This window comes from Rattus norvegicus, chromosome 7 (genome assembly GCF_021556685.1).
Source record: "Rattus norvegicus strain SHRSP/BbbUtx chromosome 7, alternate assembly SHRSP_T2T, whole genome shotgun sequence".
Classification (NCBI taxonomy): Eukaryota; Metazoa; Chordata; class Mammalia; order Rodentia; family Muridae; genus Rattus; species Rattus norvegicus.
The window spans coordinates 65,104,530-65,129,964 of NC_141540.1; the positions used below are offsets into that span (position 1 = coordinate 65,104,530).

The 25,435-nt window shown below is 42.7% G+C and overlaps 1 protein-coding gene and 1 long non-coding RNA gene across 17 annotated transcripts in view; one reads left to right on the forward strand and one right to left on the reverse strand.

The window, feature by feature from the left end:
- Grip1 (glutamate receptor interacting protein 1) overlaps positions 1-25,435 on the forward strand; it is a 657,804-nt gene that overhangs the window by 461,937 nt on the left and 170,432 nt on the right. For all 16 annotated transcript variants that reach the window (XM_087559245.1, XM_087559246.1, XM_087559244.1 and 13 more), the window contains one exon: positions 811-891. In XM_087559245.1, the coding sequence (XP_087415371.1) occupies positions 811-891 (81 nt within the window). The remainder of the gene's footprint in view (positions 1-810; positions 892-25,435) is intronic.
- Positions 278-6,300, reverse strand: LOC148004708 (uncharacterized). The gene is made up of 3 exons (XR_015624707.1): positions 6,102-6,300; positions 2,899-3,047; positions 278-1,331 (listed from the first exon to the last, which is right to left on the reverse strand). It is a non-coding gene; the product is annotated as an uncharacterized LOC148004708 (long non-coding RNA).

The following is a 25,435-nucleotide window of genomic DNA, read 5'->3' on the forward strand; positions in this document are numbered from 1 at the left end:
ATAATTTAGTGGACCGACTCCTCCACAGTCTTGGCTCACCTCATGTCTCAGTCACTGAACCTTTTCCCTAACGCTCACAAGTACATGAAGCTTCAACCCCTCCATCTTCTTGGTTGCTCTTTGATTCGCTACTACTCCTGACTTTCTATTGCTCTATCGCTTGTTTTTAACCCACTCTTTAAAAGAATGAAACGGCTTATTGCAAGACATATCTTCTTGTACCCAAGCCATCTTTCCTTCCCATTTCTTTGCCTCTCCGATCTTACCTTTGGAATGACCCCACCCCTCTGCTTCACCCTGGATGCTAGCTCGTGCTCCCGACAAGAGCCTACTAATCGCTATCTTCATCCCTCTGCAGTACTAACGCTCATTCATTTGCTTCTCTGAAATACTGCATTTTCTCTTCTTTGTTCCTCCCCCTGATTATTCTTAGTGTCCGCTGGGCCATTTCGTTCAATCTTTTATCTTCCTGTCCCTACACTAAATCTGTCTATTGGTGGATCTACATGACAGGCAGAGGATTGATGAGCCTATCAGCACTCTTCCTAATGTTAAAAAAGAAGTCTCCACGTACATGTTAGCTTTCGATCCTTACAACTCTGACGGGTACCTGAGAATGGTGTCCCTCTTTCTCAAGAAGGAACTGACATTCAAAGCATCCACACTCATCCTAAAATGTAGGACTCAGGTCATCAACTCTTTTCCTCCCCTCATGACCTCTCTCTCTGGAAGGATTGCAAACCATTATAGGTCTTCACCAGGCTAGAAACTGGATGGAAATTAACCACACCCTTCATTGTGCCTTTGCAGATGAGAGTCCCTACACTAAATCTGCCAGCCAGACAAAGCCGCCCGATGGAGCATTGGCTGTGAGGAGACAGAGCATCCCAGGTTAGACCAGACTGTTGGATATTTCAGCTGTTTTACTTATTTTTGAATCCTGTTGTTTGGTGGTCCTAAATGATTCCATCCTGGTACCCATGTTATTCAAAGAGCACAGACTGCACTCCACACAACTTGTATAACCAATAATCAAAAACTGGGTCAGGCAACCTTGCTGACCTACGAGGATTCATCTTGCAACCTGCCACTGCCACGGAACCCCTTGCAAAATAACTAGAATTAATATCAAGTGTCTTTTACTTGTCGTGTGTCTGGTTTCAGCAGGATGGCATTTATGGACGCGTCCATTTCTTTACTGAAGTGCCTGTCAGAACAAAACTATGTGCTGATGGTACGTGTGGAGGAAAACCACTTCCTGTCTTCTCCCTTCTTCCAACCTTGGTTTGCTTCTGTTGGATAACTCTTTCGAACCTCTGGGTCTTGGTTTCCTTGGGAAAATGTGATGTAGACTCTTGTGAGACAATGAATGACATTTTGTACATAAACCATTTGTGAGGACTCTATTAACAATTCTCTACCTCAAAACCAGTATTTTGGAAGCTTCAGTAGTTTGAGAACTAAAAGCCTAAGAGCATGTGCACTGTCAAATTAAAGAGGGAAGGAAACCCAAAGTATGATCTCAGCTTGATAATTAGAAGACTGTCTATAAAAGCACCTGCCTACAAGAGCGGGGCAAGAAGCATTCATAGGCCTTAAAGACTCATTTAAACCCTGTTTGTATATTTCATTAAGCATGGCGAAAGCTAAGCTATAGGACATTAGAGTAGTTTCGGTTCTTAAGCAGTGGCAGACTCGTGTTCCCTATTCAGCTGAAGCAATTGGCCAGTCTATTGGTGAAAAGAGGGTGTTGCATTTGAATAAGAACAGGGCAACGCTAGTTTGTGGGAGACTTTGCTCAAGATTCCTCTCTGCTCTTCTAAGAGTTGCCTGTGATTGCATTTAGTCTTGTTTGAAGCTTTAGGGCTATTAAGAAAGTTCATAGTTTAGAAGCAGACGTGAGTACATTGTATCTTCTTATTTTGCTACACTGACGGCTCTGAAGTGGTTTCCATTCTGCAATTGGTTGGCATCACCCAGTGCCAAGATGTCTATTCCAGTCTGTGAAACATCATCCTTAGTGCTGTTCACAGTTAGAAGCAGCCATGTCTGAGCTGTGTTCACAGCCATAAGAAAATACCGTATTGGAAGGTCAATAATGTCAGCTCAGTATTGCCCTCTCCTTGACTTCTGTATCTTTGTTGGTAACTGGCGTTCCTCTGCTAGGAAGAGCCGAGAGATTTCCCACTGCCCTTGCCTGCTAGGGAAGTACACTGTAGCTTCGTGTTTAATAAGAATGTGAGATGTTTGGCTTTCTGTCCCTGGATTCCTTACCATGGGCTTAAACCCAATGGAACCAAATGCCCACAGACTGGGACCTCGGAAGCTGCAAGTCAAAATATAATCATCTTCTATTATGTAGTCATTGCAGGCATGTGGTCACAGTGACAAAACCCCATAGGCTGTTGTTCAGGATTTCCTTCCATGGATTTTTCTAATGTCGCATATTAAATTGTAACTTACTTGAAGGGACAGACATTGTCTCTAAGTCACTGAACCATGTTTTTACATTACTCATTGGGTTAGCAGATTTATAAATCATAACTTTTATTTCCTATCACACACGTGATGCTTTATTACAGAACTTTTGTTCTTCCAGGTGTGTGTGATTTAAAAGTTGCTGGGATTACAATTTCTTGTAGGCTTCATTGTTTTTTAGATATTTGACCACAAAGAAACCTTGTTTTGTTCATCCCTCATAGAGCAAGGGCCAGAGGGAACAGGTCTTCAAAAAAAATCTCCATTCTTAATCAAAGAGAAGAACAGCCAGCAGACAGAGAATCTAAATGGTTAGTCATTCCTTACTAAAGCTTGCTTACAGAGAAAACAACTTTCTCCTAAACTCCTCCCCGACTGGCTAAGCATTCTTAGGACTCTAAGACTGCTTTGTTCTCTCACCTTAAAGCACCTGTAAACCCTTGTTTGGGAATAAGAAGGGCACAGCCTCGGAACCTTAGCAAGAAGTCACTCAGATCAAAGAGGTGTGACCCAGCATCAAGAGATCTTGACGATTCTCCTGCCATGTCCATGTTTGCTCTTGGACAGTCCTAGAGAGAAAATAGACAGGGGAAGAGGCCTGGTAAACTCGAGTTCACGATTTGCCAAAGCTTCTGTTGAAAAGTCCAAAGTGGTCTGTAGACTAAGCTGGATTCAATTCTGCATCTTTCCCCACTCTCTCCTCCTATGTTCACCTTCCAATCCCACTTCCCTTGGGGTTTTATTGCCACAATAAAACCTCTGAGCAGGGCAGGTATGTTTAGAGCAGTACCTCCTTAAGAAGACAGTCTTGGCTTGCCAGCCACCTTCTGGTCTTTGTGGAGAGATGTCTCCCAAGGCAGGGGCTGTCCCAGAGCCATTTTACCTCACTGGCTCCTTCAGAGTGGGAGGCTGAAACCTTCAAAGGGTAGCATGTCCCGTGTCAGCCTACGAAGCTATGTACACCCAGTGATACAATGGTGATCACTGAATTTACTCCTGTTAGTGATTTCTTTGATGGGTAGGAGAGGATAAGGTCAGAATGAACATCTTAAGATTGTCTGTAAATGTTTTATGGCAATTGAAGCAGGTGCTTGAAAGTTATCTAAGAATACAGATCCAGTACATAGGGAAGATTCTGTCGCGCGGGCTGCACTATGCTCATGGCCTAGCAGATAGAGCTGCTCTGTACCAAAAGGGTGACTTTGAATGTTCACAGAAATATAATCTTTCATTTACTTCAGAACCCAATATCTCCACATAGACTCAAAATTAGTACAGTAATTACTTTATAATCATGAGTCGTATGGATCTTTCATTAAAGCCTTTCATCTCCCTTCTTTCGCTCCCAAAAAAGAAGGCAACATATTAAGAAGCTCTCAGGAGCCAAATGCATTTGCTTTGGATGAAAGGAAATGCATTATTAATATTATTTGTGTACTTCTCATTTTTAATAGTGCCCATTATGGCATAAAATATAAAAGCAAAGGTATTTTTTTTAGACTTTTAGAATAAGCTTTGGTAAATTTTCAGTGAAGGTAATAAGAGATGGCATGTCTGGTGCTGGGACATGGAGGCTACATTTAAAGGTAACCTTCTGAAAAAAAATAATATTAATAAATAAGGAAGTGAAGTTTGAATCTTATTTCAAAGATAAAATGAGTTCTAGGTTCAAAGGTATTGTGGGTTAACAGACACCATAAATGTAGCTTTATGAGAAAGCTTTTGATCTGAGGCCCTTGAGTTGGCAGACTACAGGCGAAGTGGAATTAGGCTAATTAAAGGGTTGCACAAATATTGAAAATCTGTTCAAACTTTGAATTTGACAGATTTTGAAATAGCTTATGGTTTTCCCTAAAGACAAGATTTTTAATCATACCTGTCTATTGTGTAAGGGGAGAGATGGGGCTTTGCATTAGACCCCAAATCCTGCAGTTGGTGTCGTATTGATTTGGCTTGCCTCCCTCTCCATACAAGGAACCTTGTTCATCAGAAAGAAACTGGTCGTTCTGCTCACAAATGTGGGAAGTTACAAAATAGCATCTCTATCATCTTTCAGAAACTTTGGGACACAGAGGAAAAGTGTCTTAAATCTACATCCCGATTTAGGTCACAAAAAGTTGTGGAGGGTAAATTTTTTTTCCATTTGTGGACTATTAGAAACGATATTAATTGATATGTTCATAAATGGTTGAGTCTCAATCTTTCTTTGGGGTCCCTTTTAGAGGTTTGGGCTAGACATGTAAATATGAGACTGAGAGCCTAAAATTTGTCCTCATCCAACAAGACGTACTTAGTAGAGCCGTTAGGATCCAGGAAGGACCCACATCTCAATTCCCAGATCTGGGAGGGGGAAAAATGTCATGTCTTTGACATCATGGAGAGCTGGCAGCCTTCAGTCACAGAGAGAGGACAAGTTTGAAGGTCTTTATTAACATCTCTGCTTATCATTTTCCTGACATTGTTGTTCATACAATTTGATGCTTCATTGATCTAAATTCTCATTATTACAGCAGCCATCTAGAGTGACTTTGACACTGGACCTAATAGCTGTATCAGTTTTCAGGCACACAAAGGCCATTCGCTCAGCCTGATTCAACTTCACCTCTTTAGTTGTATCAGTGAACCTCTCCCAAAGAACGAAGGATTCTCACCAGATAAGAAATGGAAATCTGGTGTAGACTCTGAGCATGAAATGTCACGCAAGCTACAGATACTGTCCTCTGTCACTGAATCAGACTGTTCAGTCGGTGAGCATGTCGCCAGTGTCAGGAGATGCCACTGGACAAACATTTTCACTACACAGTCAGGCAGCGGGGCAAATGAAAGCAGGGCCCTTTCCTGGTGGCATTCAGAGAGCCCCAAACAGTAATGTCTACAAGCATTCTAATCAGAAGGTATTTGCTGAGATAGCCAGAATGGCTCAATAACTTTTAAATAAAGTTCTAGATGAGGGTCAAGAGGATTGACAACAATGCCATTCCCATGTCTGCCCCTAGAGATTCTGTTTCTTCTTCCCCCCATAATACTTCCCACTGTCTGAAACTTATAAATATATTACTATTTTCTTTCTCAGCCCCTCACTACAATGTATGTGACATACAGGTTGTGTTCTTGGTTTGGTCTCTCTAGTGGGCAGAACAGTACGTCACAGGCGCTAGGTGTGTATGGAATAAACAAATGAGCAAAGCCTCAGAGCAGCTGACTCCCTGCAAAGACCGCGGCATCCTGTGAGCAGTTGCAGCTCAATTGTGCAGGACCCTCTACTGTTACAACCGGCTCCTCAGAGTCTGTAGCAGATATTCATGCTGGTCTTGAGTGTGAACCAAATATAACGTTTCTAAGGAAACCACACTGCCCCAAAGTAATGAACGAAACATAGATCAACTAGAAGAGAAAGACTTCTAAAGGTCAGGGCTCTCTCCCTTGGCTCATTTGTTTCTCTTCGGGCAGAGTATATACATGCAGACACCCTCCCTCGGAAGAAACAGTTTAAGTACTGTCTCACCATAAAGCTGACAAAGTGAGCATGAATCATTTCACCGTTACACCGTAGAGAAGAGCTAATGTGCGAGTAAAAGCATTCTAGAGTTCATAAATAGAACCACGCAGAATAGAATCCTTACCGATTATGGCCAGGACACGTTAAGGATTTTCCTCCAGAGAGCTGATCCAGTTTGCTGCATGCAACTGGATTACAGAGTTCTCCAGTCAAACTGAGTGAAACGAGCAGTTTGATTTGTGTGCTCAATGCTGGAGCCTTCATTCGCAGTTCACAAATGTCAGCCTATGGCGTTTGAACGGCTCTCAGACCTACTGGTCACTAAACATGGCTGAATGTCAACAAAGTGGTGCTTGTGCAGCAAGCGATTTCCCAGAAATGCTTATCCCTGTGTGCAATTTTAAGGGAAGATTATTTGTAGTGACTTTCCACTTTGCCTCTGTGTTTCCTAAAAAGCCACAGGGGTGGTGGTTTTTAAGGCAACAGTATGCTCTGGGTATGTTCAGGGGTCAACAGGATTGGGTCTAACCACAACTAGCACAGACCACAGTCTCTGAGAAAACACCGCACAAGAGAGCTCAGGGATATGTGTCTAAGAGCTACAGAGAAGTCTTTTCCCTCCCTAGCTTTTGCACTGAGGGAAAATCAATACTCCTCTTCAACAAGTTAGAGGGACTTCCAATTCAGGGTTTAAAATGAAGTGACTTTAGAGAATCAGGTGAGGTGAAAGCTGAGTTTCTTGAGCAGTGTGTGGGAAGACTGAAGGAGTGTTTTATGTGAGCCCTGGGTCCCATGGCTATGTCGCACTTATCTATAAGCCTTAAATGACCAAACAGCATCCCAGATTCCTGGCTCCTATGTTTGGTGATATAACTAATATTATATCCATTCATATTATAATTGCTATGATTCTTAAGTGAAGTCGAATTGGTCCTGTGTTTTGTTCCCTCTTATTCTTTTAATGTCTGAGATTGATCTACCAATCTAAAAGAAATAAACTTCCAACAAAGAATGTAAAACAAAGGCTTGTGTATCCCCTCAAAGCTCCTGGCATCCACCAGAGTTTCTATACCACAGCCTTTCAGAGACCCTGACTTGGGATGAGTCTTCCAAGAAGAAGTGACCTTGAGAATCCTAACCCTCAGCCCGTTATTGGTACATAAGTTGGTAGCTGACTTATGGTGCAGAGAAGGTCATTTACGTAGACATCGAGTGCCTTTGGGGCTTCTGTGGAAGATGAAAAGAGATCTGAATGAGAAAGAGGAGACTACACAGAGTGAACCTGAGCACAGGGAATAAAAGAATGCAGTGACCACAGTGCCCCATGATCCAGAGACAGAGGGCATGGGCAGAAGGAGGCAGGTGATACCGTAGGGCTACTGGCCATTGAAAGCACGCTGTACTCTAGGTGCTGAACACAGCATGTCCGATTTTATTTCTCCATACAACATCTCTGAATGAGTTTCCATGCCCCTCATACAGACAAGCAAGCCGATGTCCTGAGAGCTAAAATCACTTGTCAAAGGTCAAAGGTCACAAGTAGGAAGCTTAAATACATTTGAGATTAATGTGAGTTTTGGTCAGAGTCCTGGTGAGCAGCTGAAGAAGGTGGTAGGGAAATGTGAAGAGGTGTAAAAACTTAGTCTTCCGAAGAGCAACCAAACCTCTTCTGTGAGGCACCAAGAGGGTATGAAGGTTTGTCCTGTCTATCCAGCTCACGTATCCATCTGTCCTCAGTGAATGGTGCCTGGGATTAGAGACAGGCTAATGTGCAATGTCTTGCAATGCTGAGACTCTGAGTAACTGAAGACTTTGAAGAACTGAGGAGGAAAATGCAGTATTTAGGGATATACTACCTATCCCTAAGTATATAGGACTGTATGGCTATTCAACAGCATAGAAATTGTTCCGAACTTCCAGGTCAAGGGAACTAATTAAAATGGGCTATATAGACGTTTTCCTTAAGTTTTTTCACATGTATATTTGATCAGGCGTCTCCTCCAGCAACTCCTCCCAGATCCCACCCCACCCCTGCCCACCCAGCTTCCTGGTTTCGCCCTCCCACTTTCTCTCAATAAAACAAACCAAAGAAAACAACCCAAGGAGACAGAAAATACCAAAATGAGACAAAAGCAAGCCTGTCCCCCCTAATAGAGTCCATTTCGTGCTGGGCAAGACATGGGGCCTACTCTGAATATTGATATCCTCAGTGACATCCCGTTAGAGAAAACTGATTTTCCCTGTGCCATAGCATCTTGGTTACAGGTGAGATCCTGTGTCCAATCCCCTTTTTAATTTTGGGACCTCGTGTGTGCATGCTGTGTGCACTGCCACAGTCTCTGTGTGATCACTACTGCCATGTCTGTATCTCCTTGGAGCCATGCACTGCCTCTGGCTTGCACAATCTTTCTGCCCCCTGGTCCACTTAGATCTCGGAGCCTTGAGGGGAGGGGTTAGAATACGAGATACCGTTTAGGACTGAGTGCTCCAAAGTCAGTCTCTCTCTCTCTCTCTCTCTCTCTCTCTCTCTCTCTCTCTCTCTCTCTCTCTCCACAATGTCCAGTTGTGGGCCTCTGCTTAATCCCCCATCCATTGTAAGAAGAAGCCTTTCTGATGGGGGTACATTGAGTTTCCGGTCTAATGGGTGCCCCAGCCCCCACATTGGCTTTTAATATGTCTGCTAGAACTGGTAACACTATAACTGCATACTTTTTACTTCCCTCTTAAAACTGCTTAATAATGTAAAGCCTTTAGATTACAATGAGTTCATGAAATGAAACACTGTCCTGTGAAAAAGATATTAGCCTTGTAAAAAGGTTAGCTCATATTTATTTCCTATAATCAGAGTCAGTGAGTAAAGGTAAAATTCATTCAATTTAATAACTTATTTTTTGAATTTATTTTAAAAAATATTTTATATATATAAATATGTATATATTAGTTATTTTTATATATTATTTTAAAATATAAATATATTTATAAGTAAAATTTTGTAAATATTTATTTATAATAATAGATAATATTATAAATAGTATTTATAAAATATTACATAAACATATAATTTAATATTTATGTTTATATAATTTAAATATTTAAATTCTTTTAAAATCTCTCTAAATCTATTAATGACGTAGGTGTTAAACAGATACAATGAAGATTTCCTCTTCTAAATTTTTGTACAACTACTTTGCAGCAATTGGCCAGTCTCATTTGCTTTAGGAGTTTGACAGCCTCTGGTCCTAGCCCACCTTCTTCCTGGAATATAAACCAATACCTGTTGATCCCTGCCCTCCACCAATCCATGCCTCTCTGATTGCTCCTGTCCCCAGCCAATCCTTTACTCTGACATAAGTCTGTAATCACTAAGATGCTCTTTGCTCATGTAGATTCGGAGGGATGCTCACAGTAATTTGACATGAATAGTCTTCACTACGGCCACCTCCTCCCACTTCCCCACTTTCTCCTCCTTTATCCAGCACCTCCTGTGCCAGGCACAGTTCCTTAACATAACCTACGTGTTCAGGATGTAGGTGTGCGGCAGGGCCAGACGTCCCTGTGCTTCTACGGTTGGCCACTGGGAGGCGATAGATCCAGATACTCACAGATCCCTCACGGGATGTCAGGCACAATGAAGAGAACTGATGGAAACAGAAAGAGATGGGAAAGAAAGAAAGACGGTGGTCACGGGTTTGAAAACGAACCTAAAGATGGCCTCTAATAGGCAGTGACATTTGGTGAGCCTGAAAAGAAGGGTGGGCTAGCTCACTGTCTGAGGGACGGAGGTGAAAATGACACAGGTCCTGCAGCGGTGACAGGTCATCATGAGACCACAGATGTGAGTCTGAAGAGAATGGAGGCAAATCCAGGCCTGGAGCAGCTAAAGCAGCGACTGCATTTGCTCTTCATTCTAACCCCTCTGGCTGCTCATGGGAGACAAGCTCGAAAGCAGGAGAGCCTATTAGAAGGCTGGTGTAGTAGCTCAGGAAGGAAGTGATGAGATCTTAGACCAGTGGAGGTGGAAGTAGCGACAGTCGGAGTTTTAAAGCGGAAGGAGAAAAATACAGAGCTGGGGTAGAGGAGGCAGTAATCGAAACAGTCAATTGATAAAGCACCCCAACACACTACTCAGAGGTCAGACATGGGCAGACGGATGGAAGGAGAAGGCTGGACTGATGTCTTAGGGTAAGTGCAGATGCCATTCACAGAGGCAGAGAGCCAGCAGGAAGTGGGGGACCCGTGGAAGATGAACACTCAGATCTAGGTTAGAAGCTCACATTCGGGGTCTTGTTACTGGGAAGGTGGACTCTATGCCTTTGGAGTGGCAGAAACCATCTAGGTAGTTCAGGTAGGTTGACACAAGGTCCAGGCTGTCAGCCTGGGACGCAGCAGTTCTCAGAGGTCAGCAATAAGAGACAACTCAACAGAAGTCAGGTTAAAAAGAAAGGCAGTGAGGTAGATAGAGTCAAGAAAGTGTGGTTATCCCATGTCCCGGCAAGAGCCGAATGCCACTATGGTGGGTGTAAAACTGAGTCACGTAGCAATACAGATATAGAGAGATGGAAACATGAAAGGAGATAGAAAGCCTGTGTGCTAGTCAGTTTGCTCTCAATTTAGTCAGCAGTTGCTGCAAGAGCAAGTGGGGATTAAAGCAAAACACTGTCTTTGAAGAGGTTCAGTACCCAGCCCTGACAGAGTTCCCTGGGAGGAAAGACATTGTAGAGACCGGAGGAGAGCAGAGCTGCCTGTGAAAAGTTATGTGAGAATGAAGAGAAGTCCTTTATGGACTGTGAAAGATATGGGTGAGAAGGCTTCAGGAAGAAGAAATGTCGTTTCAAAGACTTGATGGATTTCCTGAGTCATGCTAGAGAGTCACTACATAGTATAGTCTGCATAACTCTTCTCTCTCAAGTCCTGCAGCCTCCAGTGCAAAGGGGATGAAGTGGACTTATCCTTCTGATACTGACACACATGTCCTCTCCACCAATTATACGCTGGTTCCACTCACCACTCTCTCACTGTTTTGCCACAATCATTTCTCAGGAGCTCCCAGGATGTAAGATGTTTTGATGTTTTCTTTTGTTTTGTTTTTCTTTTGTAGTTGTATAAGTCACTTCTGTTTTGCTGCACTAAGGTACCATGACCAAGGCAACTTACAGATGAGTTTATCAGGGGTTACAGTTTCAGAAGTTAATTCCGTGACCATCATGGTTAAAAAAGCATGGCCACAAGCAGGGCTGCATGTTGCTGGAGCAGATATTAAGAGCTTACATCTAATCTACAAGCAGAAGGCAAAGGATTAACTGAGAATGATGTGAGCTTTTAAAGCCTCAAAGCTTACCCCAGTGACGTATTTCCTCCAAGAAGGCCACACCTCTAATCCTTTTTAAACAGTGCCACCAAGTGAGGTATCAGCATTCATATAGAACTATGGGAGCCATTCCTATTTAAACTACAATAGTTTAGTATATTTATTTCAAGTTGTTCTGTGACTATTACCAGCTTCTAAAGTCATCTCTAGTTCAATATTATAACCCTTTCAATTGAAGGATATGTTTCTGTATTAAATGCAACCCCCCTCCCCTCCTCAAACCAGTCATTCAAACACTATGAGTTTTTCCCAGCAGGATTCTCAGATGCATATGGCCCAGCTTTGCCTTAGGATATCACCACTTTTATGCATTCCCCTCCTTGTAAAGCAAAAAGGTAGAAATAGGACTCAGACTACTATGATACCCATGTCTTACACACAGACAGACAGGTAGACACACACCACACACACACATACACACACACACACACACACACACACCACACACACACATACACACACACAAACTACTTCTGCATTCTAATCACAATATTAAAAATCTTATATATAATTTGTCTGACTTCAATGTGTTTAAATACACGAAATTGGCTCTATTACAAAAATAGCCCCCTATTTTTTCATATCTCTGCCTAGTAAGTACTTGTGCCAATGGACTGAATTTTCTCACTCTGAGCCTCTACACAGTGCCTGTTATAATTAGTCTGATCTGCCTTCAAGTCCAGTCATTTGCATACGTGGATACACCTAACATCTGTTCCTCCTGTTGCTGCTTTCAAACCGAGTAAAACACATTCCCGCCTAAGTTCTTGACCGTGTGTGACATCACTCCCTTTCTCAAGTAGTTTTTCTAGGCTGTTGATGCTTGTTAGCATTCAGCAGAGCAAACTGAATACCTCACTTTACTGTGGTCTGAAGAGAGCAAAGTACACGCAATCGTTACTCTCCCTGGTTAACATGGAGGTGATGATTATACTCGTAAGCGAAGTCATGTTTGTGTTAAACTTGCTGTCAGCGAAAGCTTACAAGTTTTGATCTCATGACTTCGTGAGGCTAGAATTTTCTCCCTTCAGTAATACTCTTTATAATACCAGGCAATCTACAGAGTTTGCCCAGTTGTCTGAATATTTCTTTCCTTGATATTTATCTAGCTTTGAGATATTTGTCTAACATTTCTAGACATCCATCAGATACAGAAAAATCAGTTAGGTTTTATTTTTGTTTGTTTTTTTGTTTTAAAAAAAAGAAAAAAAATTAACCCAGTCTTATGGACAAAGAAATTAAGGCTCATAGAAGCTGAACTATCTTGTTCAAGTTATATTTAATAGCATTTGTATGTTGGCTTTTTAAAATTATTTTATTAGGTTCTCTTACTTTTCCACCTCCTCCCCCGATACTAGTTTGGCGAGAAAGAAGGTCAGAGTGGAAAAGGGACACAGACCTCTGTAGGCTACTTCCTACTGGCTAGGATGGTTGGGTTCCTTGGGGCAAGTCCAGTCTTCCTCATCAGAATATCCAGCAGTCCAGCAAAACAGCAATAACCAGAGCAGAGGGGAGCAGCAGCTACAGGGGCCTCCCTGGGCTCTCTCATTCATACCCACTCCAGAGCACCCAGAAGTAAACTATCTGGAGCTGACAAACATCACACACACACACACACACACACACACACACACACACACACACACACACGGAGGGGGGGAGACGGAGAGGAAGAGAGAGAGAGAGAGAGAGAGAGAGAGAGAGAGAGAGAGAGAGAGAGAGAGAGAGAGAGAGAGAGAGAGAGAGAACAAGACATAGTCAACGGCTGTGAACAAAGTGAAGTAGCACCATATCCCATACCTGGGATTGAAACAAAAATGGATTCCCATAACATTACTGTGTTTTTAAAGAAACCAAAAACTCTCACTATGTTTGTTGGTGGGGTGGACTGGGAGTCAATCACCTTACTCGCTCACCTTTAAGCTGAGAACTGAGTCAGAAATTCTTCTCGTCAGGCTCTAGCTTGCAAATAGGTCGTCTTCCTGATTGCTGCGCACATGCGCAGTTCGACTCGCCAGAGACCGCCACAAATCTGATGAGCACTTAGCAGGCGTTGCGAAAGACACGGGCTACGCTGCCGAAAGCGGCACACCGTGTCCTGCCTCCAAACCTCACTGATTCACAGGCCTTGGGTATGATGAGCCTCGGAGGTTTTAACTTTCAGCTCACAGGGTGTTGAGAGATCTTTACAAAGGATAAATCTCTGCAAAAAGTAGTATCAATAAATCAAGATTGCCTGGCATTACCAGATCCTGATGGGCATCATCAGTACCAGACTCAACCCTCCAGAGGAGAAACAAGAGGAGGCATGGAGACGTATTTGTGTAGCTCAGTGTCACACTGAAGCAACTAACAAACACACACACATACACACACACACATACACAAACACATACACCCACATGCAAACTCACACACACACACACACACACACACACACACACACACACACAAGCTCACACACTTAAACCAAAAGTCATCAATCTTTTGAGATACTTCAGCCATAAGAAGCCATAACTTAGGGCTAGTGCATTCTCAATTATCTTAAAGGCAGAATTAGATGCATATGAACAGTTAGCAGTCAGCATTACTCCCCTGCTGCAGGGCAGCCCGGACTGTGTTTTTCAGTTTGCCAGAGAATTCTTAGAGGCAGCACTTGTTGCTCCCCTCAGCACTATGCTCTCAGGCGACTGGTAGGGGACTGGTGGGGTTACACATGCCTCCTCCCAGCAGATAGCATGGCCAGCGTGTGGCTTGGACATTTGACACATGCTGTTGGGATACTTTATGGGAAACCCGTACAGGTTATCGGTTAGGACACCATCTGGAGCTACCCTGTCTGATTCCGGTGTCAGCATCCTGGTTACCTGCTGCTCTGTGGAAATGAGCCGGTTGCTTACGATTCAGGCTTCAGCTTTCCCATGGTGCAAAATGAGAGTATAACGAGGATTATGTAAGTTAATACACAGGAAGCATCTATATTAATTATCTATTCCTTCCTAACAATATTACCACAAGTCCAGCAGCTTAAACCATATACATGTATTATCTCTCAGTTTCTGTATAGTAGGATATTAGCGTGGCTTATCTGCCTTCCCTGGGGTCTTACAAAGCAGGAGTGTTATCTGAGGCTTGACTGAGGAGGACTCTATTCCCAGGCTCAGTCAGTGTGTTATCAGACAGTTCAGAACTTCAATTCCTTGTCTTCCAGAGGTCACCTTCAGCCCCCGTCCCTGTCCACTACCCCACAGACCACAAAGGGAGGAAGTCACCAGGAGGGGGGCGGGCACTGAAGTCAGCACATAAAATGTGATAACATACACGTGGAACCTTTGCAAATCCTCCTGCTTAGGTACAAGTCACAGGCCATGCCCAAACCCACAAGATGGTTACGCCCATAAGATGGTGGTTTCAGCATAGCTGTAGGCCACGCCCATAATTACAAAATAGGGTCTCACTCCTATCCACAAGATGGAATTTTAGCACAACTGTAACCAAAGTACTCAACAGGCACATCCTAGGGGTTGGAAAGAGCTGTATGGCCTTATAGTTTAACAAGGTTTTCAGTGCTAATGCAGTCCTGTCTGAAGCTCCCTTCCTGTAACCTACTGCTGCTAGCTAGGCCCCACTACCCGGGACAGGAGCATCCTAAATCAGACTTTCAGATTTAACCCATAAGTATGGGACATAAGAAGTTTGGGACCACGGAGGATCAGAAGACTGTGCCTGCTACAACGTTTGGAGTCAGCCCTGGAGAGGGCTTCATACTGGTAATTACTCACTGGAGCTGATGCCTGAATCCGTCTCACCTGGGAGGGTGTGAGCGGATCACACAGGATACAGATCATGATTGTAGGCCCACAGGAAGAAAAACAAGTGCAGGTGGCCTGGAATCAGCAGACTTTGAAGGTCACCTGAGACTTTTGTCTGTTCTGCTGCTGAGCCAGGAGAAAGTGCATCCTCCTCCTCCAGTCTCCAGAAGCATCTTTCCAAGGGCATTGGCGTCTTTCCTGCCGTGTGTTCTGTAGTTCCATTCTTCCCTGACCAGTCTCTGCCAAAGAGGAAGTGGGAGCACTCTGAGGTTTACACAGAGAAAGCCAAGAGTCGCCTCCATACCTTAAGAAAGAGAAGTACTTTTTTCTGTATTGTGACATGCGGGTTTCATCTCCTTAGGAAAGAGACCTTCCTGAGCTCTGTTTCTTTTTGTCTCACAAAATTCCTAGCCTGATTTTTGTGCCTACATTGCACACTAAGGGATCACGAACCGTCCTTTGGAAAAGACGCCATGGCAGATTGGGCTTCCGTGCTATCTGATATGCACATCCATCTGAGTCTCTCTCAGGTTCATTCTTGCCCCTCGACTGTGCGCATACTAGACCTGATGATTGTAAACTTTCTGCTCAGCACCCCAGCCCTGGAAGAAGGCTGATAAGCCTCATCTGTGAATGGCAGCATAGAACCCAGATGTGTGCTTCTTATTCAGGAGAAGTTATTGATTGGAAACTTATATAGGCTTGCATATTAAGTTGTATAAGTGCATAGAGTAGTCCTGGGACTTCATTAAATCTTTAAAAAATGTGACCCCAAAGCAACATGTAACACAGGTGCAAACAATTATGTCCTGCACTCTGTTCATATTTACACAGGTTCTTCAGGCCTAGGGAGAGCACATGGGGTGTCTGAGGACCTCTGTACTTATGCTAATAAATCACTAAATATTAAATATATAATAACTGTGAAGCCAGCCTGATATTTCTTATTTAGGCAATTCCCCAGCAGAATTCAGAGGTGTTAATTGCTTTTTCACGTTTTTGTGTGACAGGTATGTCTGTTTCCACCTAGGTAAGGGGAGCAGTTATTGTAATGCTCCTGTGGGCTCTGTGCGATATTCTTTAAAGGACGTTAAAGGCATTGTGCATTTAGAGGGAAACTGTCCTCCATTCTGTTCATGTGTGAAAGCAAGAGCAGACAGTGTGTTCAGACCACATGATGAAACTGTCGGAGGGGGATGTACAAATGAAACAAACGCTGAAGACAAAAAATAATGTATGTTCGGGAAATCCAAATTTCAGGTTAGAGAAAACACACTCCATTGTGTTCCTAGATCACTGAATTGAACAGAGATTGAAACAGAAAAGGGCAACCTTTTTCTTTACATACTCAACAAGATATATTTTTCCAGAATTTCAAAGCAAAATATTCTCTGGAACTGGTGTGGACTTCCAAACAGGAGTCTGACAAGTTGCTAACTCAATTCAAATCACGAGATATTCCTTTACCCATTGTGTGAAAGTCACTTTCACAATACACACTGGCAAGGCAATTTGTTTTAATGTTTTGTGTCCACATTTCAAGAAGCTAAAGAAAAATAGTCTTAGAACTCTGCTAGAATCTGGGGCTTTCTTTTGATAAGACGTCACGTCAACTGTTGGGTCAGCCCTTGTTAAACAATGTCATTGTGGAAAGAAGGTTGCATTTGAAATTACAGCCAATATTTGTTAAGTTCTAACAGATTTTCCTGATATGGGCCCTTAGGCAAGTTCTCTGTCCTTGAGAATCTTCATGTATTTCATCTTTGGAATCCCAGATTTTGATAGAAATAAAATGCATGCATGTACAGGGTGTGTTAAGTGCTATACAAATGTAAAAGTCATTAAAGCAAGAGGTTGTCAACCTGTGGGTCATGACCCCTTTGGGTGTTGAATAATCCTTTCACAGGGTTTGCCTATTTTGATATCCTGTATATCAGATTTTTACATTATGATGCATAACAGTAGCAAAATTACAGTTATGAAATAGCAACGAAATTATGGTTGGGGCTCACTATAGTATAAGGAACTATATTGAAAGGTCACATTAGGAAGATTGAGAACCACTGCTAAAGGAAGGTGTGGGCTTTGTGACATCTGAACGCTATTCAAATTGAGAACACAAAAATACACTTTTCAGAATGGAAGAGACATTACAAAGATATGGATATGTCACTGGCATCTTTCCCAAGACTCTGGGAGATGCCTGTGCCACAGAAATTCTCAGAAGTGTGTAATGGCTTCCCCGGTGCATTATTGTCACAGAACACAGAGTGCCAGAGCTGGGAATGGCTGCACCTGCCACTGGACACACTTAGGTTACAGTATTAGAAAATTCACAACACATTCTGTGGAAGAACAGAAGAGAATGCAGGTGAGAACAGGTGAAGGCAAGACCAGAGACACAGCTATCCCTATCTGGTCCCCCCTTCCTGGGTGCTTTGAAATCCTCACTTTGAAATGGAATTTGGAAAAACATACTATATTCTAGCTATCCTAAGCCCCACCCTCTTGTTGCTCTATACTTTTCAACATCTGTGAAAAGAAGCATTTTGTAGTTGTCCTTAAGCCTGTAGAATTTGTGATTCCATTAGCATTTTCTATGATGGCTTGGTTCAGACTCTTGGTGATGAAAGTCTTGGTGAGGTAATCACACTTGTGTCACCAGGCTTTCAGGAACTGGCTTTTATCCAACGAACCATCCCAGTAGCTCCTGGAGAAGAAGGAACCATAGGGAGCCCAACTCCAGTTAGTAGATCTGCAACACAATCTTCACAGACTCAAGGCTCAGGGAGTACTGAGGAAGGGAAGGTAGAAAGATTGAGAGGAACAGAATGCCTGCTGCTACACAGTGTTTCCTAGAAACAACAGAGATGTCGCATCCAGGAAATCTCCATAATGTGGTTGCTTAAACAAGACCTTCATGATGACCAGACCTTGACATGCCAAAGGGGGATCATGTGAATTTCAAAAGATCCATCTCTGCTTGAAGAACTACAGATAGGCAGTGGCTACCATGATAGGATATTCTATCCCAAACACTCAGCCTAAAGCACATATACATGTGAGCCACACTCGTGTGTGTGTGTGTGTGTGTGTGTGCGTGTGTGTGTGCAGTCTGGTGTTGTGTGTGCTTATAGAGGAAGAGAATATTAAGTCCAAGAGAGAGTTGGGGAAGGGAAGGTTTAGTGTGGGAGAGGAGGGGTGGAAATGATGCAAGTATCCATCTATAACATTGTCAAAATCAGCTAATCCTACACTTGGAAGGCAGAGGCAGGCAGATCTCCATGAGTTCAAGGTTAACCTGGTCTACAAAGCTTTTAGACCTATATAATAAGACTCTGCCTATATATTATATAATAAGACTCTGTCTCAAAATAAATATCAATTTTTATTTTAAAATTATAGTACCACAAACTGGAGAGAAAAACATAAGCTCGTGAGGGTATGTCACCATAATAGTAAGAATCAAAACTTGCCAGTGAAGCTCATCAGCTTGAAGAAAAATCCAAGAAACAAAAGCTGAGCATTTCCTGGGCAATGCTACTTTGCCAAGTTCTTGATGCCCAGAAAACAATATTGTAAAGAAACCATGGATGGCTAACACTGGTTCTGGAGGTGAACACAGAGGCGTTTTCAGAAAATGCTGTGGATAATTTCCTGCTTTTGTACATACTTTGAGATTTTTACTAGGTGTAACATCTTTAAATTCTTAGCAATAAGAAGGCATTATATTATAATTTAATTGACAGCATAGTCTTTTCATCAAAATGCTAAATGAAGTACATGCTTTAACCGTAGTAGTATTTTGAAGTGAATGATTGACGATGGTTCATTTTAGTTTCTGAGCTTTTAGTTCAGAGATTAAGGCACAGTAAGGCCTTTAGTGACTTGCCAAAGGCAATATGGATGGTTTGCCTAGGACACAATAAAACATTAGTGAATATTTTTCAAAGTGCAATCTCTGGTTTGCCCCAAACCAAGCCTTAAATTTGATCCTTACCATTGGTTGCATTATTATTATTTTAACTTCTTAAGATATTTGTTTTTTACTTGAACAAAAATTTCTTGAGTGCTAGAATTAGAACTTGCCTGTTTTTCCTTGATCATAGAGTGTTTAGCATTTAGCAAATGAACAATAGATAGTCAAGGAGAAGTTGAATGGATGGATGGATGGATGAATGGGTGGATGGATGGGTGAGTGGAATGGTATACTATGGGTTAGAATGGCTAAAATGTTTCACATATAGAGTGAAGCCAGAGATCATTTTATTTGGGTGAAGTAATACACACAGTGGTTGAGATAATAAAGAATGGAGCCGGGGTTGGGGATTTAGCTCAGCGGTAGAGCGCTTGCCTAGCAAGCGCAAGGCCCTGGGTTCCGTCCCCAGCTCCGAAAAAAAGAAAAAAAAAAAAGAATGGAGCCAAAGAGATAACTCTATTGGTGGGTTTCTGCTATCTATCCTAATGATGAGAAACAATATAAAGGGTTTCCTTCTGTTTGCTTGTTTTGCTTTTTAATATGTGAATCAATAGAGTTGGCCTAGGCTGGGGCTCAGGGGAGAGTGATGTTCTCCTTGTTAGTGTAGAAGAAGCCAAAAGTAGGGCATGAGAGTTGTCCTTGCTATGGTCAGCTCAGCCCGCTCCTGCCTAGCATCCCAGTGTGCCTCAGGCGTGGTAGAAATAAAATGCAGACTGACTGCAACTGACCTCCAGGCTTGTCCACAGCTCACAGGGCTCCCTTAGTACATTGCCTCTTGGTTATCTGCAGTGACCACACTATTGGTTTCCATCTGTTCCTTTATTCGAGATGGATCAAGTCTCACAAAACAACCATGTCAAGTGCATACCCCTGACATATGGCGTCTGTAGCAAAATAAGAGTGACTGACTTACTGTTGTCCCAGTGGCTTGAAGTCAGCTCATACCATAGCTTTCAGTCCTAACCTGGTAGGTCCTTGGCTACGTCTTGTGCCTGCTGTGAAGTCGCTGAAAATGTCCAGCATTCTGTTTTGTTAAGATTCGACTCTGTGCACATGAAATGGGTACAAGTTCTGCTAAATGAAAGAACCCGATTTTTAATTTCCCTTCCATTGACTGTTAATGTTCTTCACAGGGTTGTTTTGAAAGCTAAATTAGGTAATAAGTATGGAAACATCTTGAAGAGAATGAACTGCTTGAAAATACTGGATTGGTCTTTCAAAGTATCCGGGCTATAAACATATCTTTTCAATCTAGGGGTGTGAATATCTGAGTTATTAGTTATCTGTGGAAGGGGGAGGCCAAACCTAATGTAGCAGGTTCCTTCACCAGATTGTGGAAGGAGTCACCCAGTTTGATGTCGGAGGGATCTGAAAGCATTTTCTTTTTAGCAATAACTCCAGGGTGTAGCCAGCCCCATGGCTATCCCAGCAGATAGGTAGCAGGAATTATTTTCTCCAACCACACTTCAAGAATCAAGTTTTGGTAGCTTCGTTTCTCTGTTAGATGGGAATGAGAGAAAGACGGAAAATAGATTTCCTGTTTCTATCCAAGGAGCCTAAAGGTCAAATGACACCTCGGTGACTTACAAGGTACTTCCCAGCACCACAGGTTGGACCGTACCTCTCCTTCAGGCTCCCAGGCCATACTATACCCTAAGCACACATCTCTGGGATCCTTAGTACAGGCGTTTGTCTCAGACCTTTAGAGCATGAACTACAGGAAGGTATATATGGAAGCCATTAGTCTTTGCCACGTTAGCTGCTGCCACAGAGGCTGGCAATTACAGACAGTCAAAAACTGTTTTTTTTTTTTTTTTTGGTTTTTAGTTTTTATTTTCTTGAGCTGAAACAGTCCAGATGTAGCACTAAGAGTGTAGCTATCTTCCTTTCGGAAGCACTGAAGAGCAAGAGTAATTTCGAAGCTCGCCTGGTCAATTGCTGGAGTTTAACTTGGAATATCCAGATCTCAATTATGTCAGCAACTTGCACCTAGAGCTTTAACTGCTTGGAAGTGAAAGTCACTTATTCAAAGGGAAACTGCTTGGAGCTCTTTCAGGCAACACAATTACTGGGTCTCCTGCTTGGTGTGTGTGGGGGCGGTGGGGGATGCGTGGGGTGGGGGTGGGGGATGGATGTGTGTGTTTGTGTGATTTTGTGCTTGTTGCTGTTTTTACATTCTAGTCATTATCCCTCTCCTGGTTCCTCATCCCATTCCTCTTTCCCCTTGCCTCAGAGAGTATGCCCCCACTCCCACCAGGCCTTTCCTGGGGCCTCAAGTCCTCAAGTCTCTCAAGGATTAAACACATCTCCCCACTGAGGCCAGACCAAACAGACCTCTGATATATATATATCATGCATACATACATGAATACATACATACGCGTTTCCAGCTTCTCTTCTGTCTAAATATCCATCCAGAGGCCATAGATCTAGAGGAATTTGAGGTCCATGGGCCTTGTCCTGTCTCTGATAACTTCTGACACGTTTTCCTTCATATTATCATGGAATTAAGTAGGAATATGTCATTGACAGGCTTGGCCTCTCCATGCTGACCCCGAACTTGTAGCTCACATGCGTACATGGTATCTAGTGGTGTTCATTGACTGACACTATGTTCAAACATGATCCTGTAGGCAGCAGTCCTTACCTTCCCTAACACTGTAACTCTTTAATACAGTTCCTCATGTGTGGTGATCCCCAAACCATAAAATTATTTTATTGCTACTTTATAACTGTAATTTTGCTGCTTTATAATTATAATGTGAATATTTGATATGCAGGATGTCTGATACGCAGCCCTCAAAGGGGTCATCATGCACAGGTTGAGAATCACTGCTCTAAAGATCCTCGTTTCTTAAGTTTTCCTCATCTTTTAAGGTTTTTGATAAGCTATAGAAGATTCCTTACTTAAAAATGAGTTCTTAAATTACTTTAAAGGTTCTTTGGATTGAGAATCCACAGTTTTCAATATATTCTCCAAGAAGTCTGCAACTCCTCACAAGATTAAACATTATGGGTATTATATATAAAGATTTGGCAATGTGCATTCTTGAAATATTCCAAATACTGATAATTTGAATAATGTCATGGCTAATACATAGTAAACACTCTAAGACAGATGCTGTTGTAAATTGTTCACTCAAAACACCCTGCCTGTAGGACACATATTGTTAGTATCTCTATTATAGAGATGAGGAAAGTACACACACACACACACACACACACACACACACTCACACACTCACACACGCATAAACATTCTAACACACAACATATACATTCACTCACACACACAAATTCACACACTCATTAAATTCACATACTCACACACATTCATATACATACATTCACACTCTCACACTCATTCATATACATGCATACATATACTCACACACTCACATAGGCATACACACTCACACAAACATTCTAATACACAACAAATACATTCACTCACACACACAAATTCACATACTCATACATACCTATACACTTACACACAAATTCACATACTCACACACACACTCACACACAAACACACATATACTATATACATTCACTCACACACGTATACATTTACAAACATACACACACATACACACCTCATCAGAATCAGTCTTGCCAAAAAGAACTTGATCTGAATACCACCTGTGTTAAGGCGGTCACAGATTTTCATATTTACTTCCATATTTTTGGATCTGCCCTCCATGCCTTTTGAAATACTCTAAGAATAAAAACATACAGCAATGAATCTGGCTGTCCCCGCCACTGCTGAGATCAATCCTGAGCATAATTGTAGTTCATATGGAGACTCAAGCTGACTATTTATATGCTGTAATCCACTAATCTAATTCACATTTCTGCTGTAATTCTCCATGCCGCTGCACAGCAGTGGATAGCGCCGACAGACCTTCTTCTGCTCTGCTGTGGCGAGAACTGAGGCTGAATACACAGCTGTGCATCATGGGAACCCAGCGTTGCTGCCCGCAGCTTTGCTGAACCAAGCAACGCTAGGGAGAGCCTGAAATGAGCATTGGAGAGGGCTCCTGTGTATTTCCTGGGAGGGATAAATTCCCTAGTAACTTCACTACACGTAATATACAGAGAAAACCACAGCGTGAGCAGTAATAGTCTTTCCAAAAGCCATGCATGTTCCCACAGTGTTGTGTTATGACAATCACAATAGTAGTGATCGTCATCGGAGTCCTCAGCATCGTGGTCTGGTGTCCTCAGCAGCCGCAGAAGCAGCAGCAGAAGCAGAGGACGTTCGTTGCCACTGTGCCACTGCCACTGCAACCACCACTGTATCCACTGCCAAGTAAGCTGAGGAAAATGGCTGTCCCCCGTTCCTCCACCTTGATGCTACTGTGTCGTCGGGCTGTAATTCTGTTAGCCACAAGCCAGGGCTTGCTACCTTCGTGTTCATTCACTCAGCAAGTGCCAGGACACATCTGCTAATGTAACAGCCACCATTATCCACAGAAAGGACACAGAGGAAACCAAAGACAATCGCTGAGCCCAGCGTTCCCGACTTTGTGACTTAATATTGGGAGAGTTCATCAACAGCGTTTCTCGTTCTCTATTCAAGGTTTTGCTTTTGGTCTTTTTGTTTGTTTGTTTGCTTTTGTTTTTGTCTTGCTTCTTTCTCTTCTTTTTTCCCTTTCTTTTAATCTAATGCAATAGATTAAACCCATAGAAGCAAAGCACTTCACCATCATGTGTTTGCTGAGCATGCTCCCCACGCCTTCTCTGTTAGTGCTGTGCCACAGGATGAGGGTCTGGTAGGCCACTGTGGGATGTCCGAATCAACCCAAGTCAAGGGGCAGAGAGATGGCAAGATGGCTCAGTGAAAAGAGCACTGACTGGTGTTCCAGGTTTAATACCCATAACCCACATGACAACTCACACCATGTGAAACTCCTGTCCTGTAGGGGTGGACGCTGCCTCCTAACCTTCTCCTCAGGCAATAGGGACGCATGCAGTTCCTAGGCATACAAGCAGACAAATGATCCAAACACATAAAATAAAACTTAAAATACTGAAACTACTAAGATGAAACTCTCTTTCTTCATAATTTCGACCTCATGATTTTCCCTCGTGTTTGATTCTGTATCCTTGTGCTGGCTTCAGTCACTCACCACCGTAAACTTCCCACTGTTTTCCCGAGCCCCGTTCTCAGGTACACACACTGATCTTCAGCGGGTAAACAAATCAATATGGCTGAAGTCTTCCTTGTCCTCCCCTTCCTCATACATCTGAAACCATCTCTAAGTCAGGAATCCCTCTTCGCCTGTGTTACCTGGAGTCTGTGCTCTCTGCATAAACATTGTGTGAGGGGGGGGGGGGGCATAGTCTGCCACCCAGCACCAGAGCCATCTGACTGTGCTGCCTGGGCGTCTGTCTAAACTGTAATCCTCAGCTTCCTTTGGAGTTACGTGTGAATGGGAAATGAGCTGCTACCCTTGAAATACGATGACTTTCGGGAAATCTTTTTCTCACAGCATCTGCTGGATACAATCATGCTGGAATAGATAATCCTATGGCGGAAGTTTCCAAGCCTCTTCTGTTTATGAAATCCTCGGAGTCTTGGCAATTTCAGATAATTCAAATGAAGTTCCAAAGTCATTCTACGGTTAGGTCCAAATAATGTAGAGCACATTTTCTCCCGACGACTTATTAATTATCCGAAAAGCACAAAACAAAGGTGCCTTCGCATTCAGGTAACCCCAGTATTTTGTAAGGGTTTGTGTGTTTGTTAAACATTCTACATCTTCCCAGACCCTCAAGCTGAATTAACATCTGTAAACTCGGTTCCTGTTTCAGACCGGTTATCACGTGGTGTTGCCTTGATCATAGCATCCACAGGAAAAATATCTCCTTCAGAATAGTGAGCTATCAGCAAAAGCGAGGTACTATGGTTGGTTGCTTAACTGGTAAACACCATTGCTTCCAGCAGTCAGTAAATATGGCTTTGTTTCCCTCAAAGAAGTAAAATCTCTCGTAATAGTGCTTCGACTATGAAATCTGCATCGTCTCCTTGCACAGTTTGTCAATGGTAGCCTTAAGACAGTGGCAAAACAGAGGGAAGAAAGAACGCAGACCCATGGTTCCTAGGGAAACCTCCGACTGCTCATAGGGGACACCCACCTTGGAGTGGACATCAGCAGAATTCACCCCGTTGCATTTCAGCTCTGTGTGATTGTTTTTTACAATGGAGGCCATCAGAGTCAGTGTGTCACATTACTACACCAACTTCCTCAGAGCTGGTTTTGACTCAGAGGTAAAATGCATTTCATTCAGCC